Source organism: Morone saxatilis, unplaced genomic scaffold (genome assembly GCF_004916995.1).
Source record: "Morone saxatilis isolate NCDOM2014 unplaced genomic scaffold, NCSU_SB_2.0 Contig7, whole genome shotgun sequence".
Lineage (NCBI taxonomy): Eukaryota > Metazoa > Chordata > Actinopteri > Moronidae > Morone > Morone saxatilis.
Window position 1 is genome coordinate 13,572,912 of NW_023340246.1, and position 8,711 is coordinate 13,581,622.

Genomic DNA, 8,711 nt, shown 5'->3' on the forward strand with positions numbered 1-8,711 from the left:
AGGAGGAGGAGGAGAGAAAGAAGAAGGACTGGGGGTTGGAGTGGGGCCCAGGTTCGCTCTCGTTCGGGGAGTTCGGCGAGGGAGTCGGAAAGTGCCTCGGCCAAGAAGAGAAACCCGACACAGGGGAGCTCTGGAACCCAACCAATGGAAGTGGAGGAGGAGGAGGAGGAGGAGGAAGCGGTGGTAGCGGTGGTAGTGGTGGTAGTGGAAGTGGTGGCAGTGGAGGAGGAGGGGTGTCAGCCGTCACAGCCCACAGCAATCTGTCAGCCAAGCTGGGCCACCTGATAAGCCCACAGGACTCATCCATGCTGCGCAACATCCACAACACACTAAAGAGTAAGATGCAGAGCAAGGGAAAGGACAATCGCTTCTTGTCACCGGATGGCTATCTTGGATCACCTCGCAAAGGCATGAGGCGTATCCGCCAGCGCAGTAACAGTGATATAACTATCAGTGAGCTGGATGGTGATGGTAATGAGGGCTGGTCCTTTTCCGGGTGGACACCCATGCACCGGGAGTATGGCAGCACTTCATCCATAGATAAACATGGCGTGTCAGGAGAGAGCTTCTTTGACATGCTAAAGGGATACCAGTCCTCTGAGGCCCCTGATCAGCGAAGTCCAGCTCCAGAGAGGCTAACGGAGCTACTTACTGTAGCCCCGATAAAACAAGCTGCCCTGGACCTTCCAGATGGACCTTTAGGTCCAGCCAGAGGTAGTCCGGCCAGTCGACTGAAGGAACGAGAGAAGCACTTAAAGAGGAGGTCAAAGTCAGAGACAGGTGGAGAGTCAATATTCCGTAAACTGCGCAGTGTGAAAGTGGAGGGTGACACATCAAGGGCTGGCTCAGATGTTGAAGATGGGGGCAAAACTGATGAGAGTGGCCCACCTCCCAAACCCTGGTTGTGCCAAAAAGGCTTTTCCCATTTTGATGTCCAGTCTCTACTCTTTGACCTCAATGAGGTAGTTCAAAGTCGGCAATCTGGGTCCAAACGCAAGAACACCACTACGGGTGCCTCGGCTGCTGCTGCTGCCTCTGCCTCGGCTACGTCCTCTCTCTCTTCCAACCAGAGTGGAGTGTATGGGTCACCCTGTGGCTCACAAGAGGAACTGAGTAAGGAGGGAGCTGGAGGACACAGTGCCAACCCTGCATTGGACCCTGGTGATGACAAAAGCAATGACCTGGTGCTCAGTTGCCCTTGTTTCAGGAATGAGATTGGTGGAGAGGTTGAGAGGAATATCTCCCCTGCTAAGCAGGTAAGTTTTGTGCAAGGATAGGATGATTAGATTTAATTAAAAAAATCTAAATATGCTTATTCTTCTTAATTCCTCAAAATGTTCTCTGGGGCTTTTCAGTTTTAATCTTAAAACTGTAGTCTGCAATATTATTTCCTGAACTTTCTGGCCATTTTGAAAACATCCAGATTGAAGAGATTGAATTAAGTTTATTTCTACATGTTGAAGATGCACTTAAGATTAAATGTAATGTTATGGTTGTCAGCTTATTCGCTTTACTTTTCCTTGTCTTCCATCCTCCAGCAGGGCAGCATAGGGAGTGGGGGGAGCTCAAGCAATTCTTCTGGTAGTACGGAGGAAGGACCTTTGGATGCCACCCTAACTACTCATTTTACCAATGCTGGTGTGGCTGTGTTGGAGGCCTCTAAAGATGGGCAAAGCCAACATGCTGACAGGTCCAAACGATACATTGTGGAACATGTTGACCTTGGCGCCTATTACTACCGAAAGTACTTCTACCTCAGAGGTGAGCAAAATGGGCTTTTTAGATTTGTAGATCTTAAATTTGGATAGCTGTTTCTCCATTTCTCCATTGGGAGGTTGTCTGTCTTAAATGCTGGTGACAGTATACTGTATATATTAAATATCTTTAATAAGATATACCCATTAGTGGCAGAGAAAATGCCATTTTCTCTTACAGCCAAGCTTCAACTGTTTAGACCACTGGCACAGTATTTAGTATTTTAGCAAATGCTGCATTATGCATTTCATTATGAAAACAAAACTTCACTAAGGCTTCATCTATTGCATTAGCATTTGTGAAGTTTTGTTTTTACATGCAATGGTTTACATCCTCCTCACATTAGATCCATAGGGTTGAGCTTTAAAATGGTGGTAAAAAAGTGGCAATGCTGTCCTTTAATTTCCCCCCATTAATCCCATTCCTCCTCATCTCTAGAGCACTGGAACTATCTGGGGGTAGATGAGAACCTCGGCCCAGTGGCAGTGAGTCTGAGGAGGGAGAAGTTGGATGAGCACAAGGAGCATGGCCAGCAGTACAACTACAGGGTCATCTTCAGAACGAGTGAGGTACATTGAAATGCACACATGAACCTTTTACATCTTATACTGACGTGGTGTTTTATTAGCTTGATTTCTTGCTGTGTGATCTGAATTGTTTTTAATTAATCTGTCGTCGAGATATACTGTATTTGTAGCCGTTCTCTCTAGAGCCATGAATGTTCATGTTCACAAATGTGTCAATATTTAGTACACTCTGTACTGAGTGGTGTTACTGAGAAGCTCTTATGAGTTCATATTGTGTAGGCGTGAACATATAGGATATGCGCCCAGCCTTGCTTATTGAAAAACCCAGTTGGGGGGAGACATTATAAAAGCTTCAGTTCAAGGTTGTCAGATGTGGCTTAAGACCTTAGATGCCACCCCCTCCATTCGTTTACACCGCCTCAAATTATTGCATGTTTGATTTCATTTGTAATGTACAACTGTTCATTCCCGATGCTCAGTCTGCAGTTTGCAGTAATTGGAAATCTTTTGTGAATCCCTGTAGCTTTACTGCCATCTCCTATAGACACACTAGAGCCAGAGATCCATGTCCTCATTCTCTGAGCTGAACGCCCACCTACCATCTTTGTCAGCCTTCATCTGTGAAGGACTGAGCAGTGCCATTTTGCAGCTAAACGAGACTAAAATAGAGCCAAAGGTATTTGAGTAGAGGAGGAAAAGCATTGCTCTTGTATTAAAGCGCACCATGAGTAATAGCCCTTCCAATCCCTTGGGATGACGCACGACCTACTGTGCCGTGTTTTCCTCTATTTTCTTCCCTTCTCTTCCCTCACTCTCTCCTCTTTAATTGCTATTTTCAGAGCAGGGAGCTGGGCAGGTATAGATATATATGTGTGTGTGTCTGTGGGAGTGAGTGGGATGCATTGATGTTGAAGGGATAAGTCCAGTGTCCACTGAGGACAGCTATTGTCCTCAGTGTAAGTGCTTCTCTTCAGTTTATTTAACCTTTAGGGTAAGAGTGCTCTGATCATGATTTTTGAGGACGATCACAGATCACCAATCGCTGATCAGTAGAAGCAGTATCGGCCGATACGATTACCGATCACTGGGTCTAGTTATAGCCTTATGTTTATAGTGTATTTCTATTTCTATTTCTATAGCTAATTTCTTATTTCACCATTTTAATTCTACTTAATTATCCACCTTATTTTTGTGTTTTATTGTTTAGTTACAAAACACTTTGTGCACTTGCTTTTTCCCCTCATCTTTCCCCGCACACAGGCACACGCACACAAGAGCACCTCTGTCTCACACACACCGGCTGCCCCGCCTCTTTCTGCTCCCTTCTCCATGTATCCTAAAGGCTATATGTGCCTGCTCCATTACTTTTGATGGTTAAGTTTTATAAAGTCACCCAAGAAACACAGCTTATTTTTTTGGATTTTTCCCATTTTCACAACAGCAGGCAAGCCACACATTAATGAGGAGTCTTGTTAATGACGCCGCATATTGAATACGAACTGTTGATTTACCTGCTCCGTGCTTGTAAAACATCCACCAGATAACGTCTCTCTCTGTTTCTCTACAAAATGCTAAAACGAATCCCAGACCATTAATATACCGGGCGGCCCGCCCAAGTAAATCTGTGTGTCAAACCCTGAATAGAACTTTCCTGTGGAATAAAATAAATGCGTCAGCTGATTGGCTCTTCTAATGGGCGTTTATAGAGATTGCCCATTAAACTATTTAGAGCAAATATCAGCAGATTACGATCAAACGGAGCACGCTTTCTTGAAGGTGTTGGCACCAACGTTGGGCCTATCAAACACACAACATATAAGCAATTCTTAAGATCACTAGAGACCCAGCTGGGTCGATTTGTTCATGAGATATTCAGGTCCTGATCCTTCTACATTTATTCATGGATGTTATCCTTGAATTTGTTTTAGTCTAAAGCTTAAGAACCTTCATAGTGGAAACTACAGCGGCAGAAACCTACGTCGGCCTATTTTCTCATTTAGCTAACCAGGTCTTCACACTGTTTTTCTGGAAGAAGCCTGGATTTTGTAGAAAGAAACATTGATTTCATGAGCGATCCTGAGCCCATGATTATCCTTTGAAAAGAACCCTCTTATACTGCAAATTGATTGCACAGGCCGTCAGGCCTCATCACAGGCTTCCTTGCATTTTCCCAAACATGGACTTACTCTACAGATCTAGTGCTGTGCAGCTTTCGTTGTTGCCAGTTATAGGGAGATTTTGATAGAACCAACACACTGCACAGAACAGAAAGGGAGGGACCCAGACTAAATCTGATTCTGTTATTGTGATCAAGCTTATGCAGTACAGTGTAATTTGCTCTAAAGATAAAATCTTATTGTGAAGTGACTGTATTAGGGCTGTCCCTGACTCAAGATTTTTCTAGTCAAGTAGTAGTTGTTATTTAAAGCCAATATCGCTTATGGTATTAATTTAAATATGTATTTTTAACAGCTGCCTGCTAAATAATAATGGAAACAGAATGATCCTGAATGTGTGAAAACAACCAGCAAGTAGACTGAACATTTAGTTCATTTATTTCAACACAGTATAACTTCACACGTCTTGTTGTTTAAAACATAACAATAATAAATAACTTCCAAAAACAAATACTAGTGGACGTATCGATACAATGGATTGTGTATAATGTTACTTACAAATCGCTCCTCTCCTTTCATGCCTCCCCTGTCCCTGCCCGAACCTGCTGTGTCTAGTCCTGGTCAGAGCCGCTGTAAATGATCTGGCCTCCGATGGTGTCGGAGGCTATGTTTGGTCCCGGCCTTGGTCACTGGGAGGTTGCTGGGCTCGACTCATGCACGCATGTCCCACTTTGGCTATGCGGCTCATTCCGACCCTGCTTCCCTCCACCTCCCAGCAGTCCTCATCTCCCGTGCTAGTGGTGTAAACAAACCTTCCTGGTCAAGCTTGCAGCCTGGGTACAGTCAGCTTGTAGGACGAGTAACTAGCTAGGGGCAGCAGCTGGTACATTAAGCATTGCTGTGTTACAAGAGAAATGGTCGTGTTGCAACAATCTGCTGATACTGTAAGATTTTATGATGGACCCAAACAACTGCCATAAAGAACCCTGCAGACATAGAAAATGACCAAAAATATAATAATACTGTTCTTGGGGAGAATAAGGCAACAGTATCAGATGTAAATGTCAAATTACAGTCCATTTTATTTAATATTTGGCATGTTTGTTTGGTTAGTTTGGTTTTCTTATCAAAACTCAAATTGATCTTTGCTTTTCCTACTTTCTTTTTCTTCTCCTTCTGATTATGCTGTCTCCAGCTGAATACCTTGAGGGGCTCCATCCTGGAAGATACAGTACCTTCCACATCCAAGCACGGTCTAGCTCGAGGTCTGCCCCTCAAAGAGGTGCTGGAGCACCTTGTGCCTGAGCTCAATGTCCACTGCCTGCGCCTGGCCCTCAACACACCTAAGGTCACAGAGCAGCTGATGAAGCTGGATGAGCAGGGGGTAAGGAGACCCAGTGAAGACTTTGATTGCTCATATTGGTTTAGTAAAAATTACTTCATTTTGACATCATTGTTACTCAAAAATATGATCCATTAAGAATAATTGACCATTCTTTGAGAGAAAGACGTAGGTTTCCCAGAAGTGATTCTGAACTATGTATAGCACATTATTTTAATAGTGTTTTATGAATCATTTTATGTGTAGGTGTTGTTTTTTTTTTTTTTACAAAAGGGGTATGTCTCATTGTGAAGCATAATGATTTATCATTTATTTTTTATTTTTGCTTTATTTATACATTAAATGCCAGGTACTATTATGTTGGATTTAAGTGGAGAAACTCCCTCACATATTGACACGCAAACACACACACACTGACACCCACACAAACACACACCTCGACCTTAAAAAGGAGAAAAATACAAAACAAGCTCTTTGATACTCATGTTCCCTGATGCAATCATCAAAAGATGAACCTCTGAAAATGTCAACATGATTTATCTGTAAAATGGCATCACGACCACTGCAGAACAACCCAAGGTGGTTATTCTTAAAATGCCAACATGAGCTCTCCCTAAAATGTCATCATGGTTACTCTGTCATGATTTCTACACAGCAATATACATGTCGTCCCTTTTCATTGCCGCAATCTCGGTTCTTTCCATAGTTGAGTTTCCAGAGGAAAGTCGGGGTGATGTACTGCATGGCAGGCCAAAGCAGTGAGGAGGAAATGTACAACAACGAATCAGCTGGTCCTGCACTGGAGGAGTTCCTTCACCTGCTGGGGGAGAGAGTTAGACTTAAAGGGTTCACCAAGTACCGGGCCCAGCTGGACACCAAGAGTACGTAAATGCACAGAAACGACAAGTTGTCCTACAAGTACTGTGAAAAAACCTCCAGATGGGCTTACACTGATACTGAAACCAATGCCTAATTTAAAGCAGAAGTGTAAACAATAATTAACACACACCAGGTAGAAGTTCTTATTGATTAAAGGGGTCTTGTGTTCAGTCACCCTGACATGATGTGCATGTTCAATGTCAGAACCTTGTGACATGTGATATGTGATATTCATAATAGTTGAATCGCTAATTGTTTGGGACTAACTTCAGAAATACCTTTACTGTTATATGTAAAGTTGATATGTAAAATCAATGGCAGTTGTTGAAACCACTGTGGGTAAACCAGGCAAACGAGCCATGACTTTTTGTCCACAAAGAGCACACAAAATACACACTTCATAGTCTACAGTACTACTTATGTAGTAGTCCTCTAAAATCACTTTTAACATCAGGATTTGATTCAGGATAAGCTCACGCAATGCAAAAACACTGGACTGAACTATGTAAGGACAGTTAAAGCATTTACCTTTATTTCTTTACTTTGCCATTGGTGTTGGCAATTCTTGCAGTCTTCAAAATGTCATAGTGCATGGAAGTGTCACATATATATTTTCAAGTCCAGTCAAGTCCGGTGTTTATAGATAAGGCCCCAGACATTTGAAACACCTTAGCTTTTGAGATTACTGCCCTCAGTCTGTTTTCATCCCTCTGGCTTTCCTTCCTCTGTTTCCTCCTTATGCACTCCCTTAAAAACACACAGTCCATTCATTTCAGACTTGTGACAGATGGCCTTTTGGTCTTATATTATTCTTTTGGTCCTTTTTTGATTATTTCTTTCTCATTCACTGTGTTTTCTTCTCTCCTTTTCCTGATCAACCCTGCATTCACTATAGACAAGATTGGTATCTACATTATGCTCTCTAAGTTTGTTTGGTATATAACGTCACACTATCCTTGTATCAATTAAGTCATCCCCATAATGCTATGTGAGACTAAAAACCTCTCCTTGTCACCTTTTGCAGGACATGTAATACAACCTTCAGTAGCCTCTGGTAAATTAAATACAGCCATGCAAAGCACTCCCTACAGGAGTATAATTAATTGAGGTAATCTAGCTAGGTTAAGTATGGCCTTTTAAACACCTTGCGACTGTTTTGTTCTCTGAAAAGAGCGCATCGTTTGACTGTGGAGGCGGTTATTAACACGCAGTGGCTCTCTTTAGGGCCAAAGCCTGTTAGGAGATCAGGGAACACTGATCAGCATTCACAACAGAGGGAGATCGGGAACATAAAGATGTTAATTGTTCATAATATGATAGTTTGTAATATAAATGTTTAAGAGAGAATCAGTTGACTGTCAGTGTTCCTGGACATGTTATATATGAACACTTCTCCATATCTAGCAAGAGAGATTTATTTCATTATTTATTTTAAAGGAGCATATCTGGAGGAGTCAATCTGAAACTACACTTTTAGGATGCTTTTGGCAGTATTCTTACCAAATATTCATACTTGGGATTATAAATGCTTTTCCAAATCTGAGCGTCTAGACCAAGAAACCAAAACCACCTGAAGAGAGTGGCCTACAAGTTGTTTTTTATTTAAAACATATTTTAAAGCATGAGAAATTCACATGTAATTGTATCCCCCTCAGCTGACTCGACGGGAACTCACTCCTTGTACACCACTTACAAGGATTACGAGATCATGTTCCATGTGTCTACCATGCTGCCCTACACACCCAACAATAAGCAACAGGTATGTTAATCAAAGTTCCAACACACTGACCATAGATGACCATTTGTTCTGTAAATAAAAAGCTGCAACTTGCTTGTGGACATAAAGCCTTCAGACTGTCATTGAAACATGCAAATTATTTTTTTTCAGTTTGAATATGCCATTGAACAAACATATGTATCTGTATGTCTATATACCTATGTAACTCTCATTCCTCCCACTGTCTTTGTGCTTTTCCAGTTACTGCGAAAGCGCCATATTGGGAACGATATCGTCACAATCGTGTTCCAGGAACCCGGGGCGCTCCCTTTCACCCCCAAAAACATTCGCTCACACTTCCAGCACGTCTTTGT

At 42.3% G+C, this 8,711-nt stretch overlaps 1 protein-coding gene across 1 annotated transcript in view; it reads left to right on the forward strand.

Moving 5' to 3' along the window:
* Window positions 1–163: 163 nt before the first annotated feature.
* The window catches only part of sipa1l1 (signal-induced proliferation-associated 1 like 1), a gene marked incomplete in the record, with an annotated part of 34,975 nt that continues 26,427 nt past the window's right edge, over window positions 164–8,711 (forward strand). The window contains 7 exon segments of the mRNA XM_035678861.1: window positions 164–1,256; window positions 1,539–1,761; window positions 2,194–2,324; window positions 5,595–5,783; window positions 6,448–6,622; window positions 8,276–8,379; window positions 8,599–8,711. Coding sequence (XP_035534754.1) covers window positions 306–1,256; window positions 1,539–1,761; window positions 2,194–2,324; window positions 5,595–5,783; window positions 6,448–6,622; window positions 8,276–8,379; window positions 8,599–8,711 — 1,886 coding nt within the window.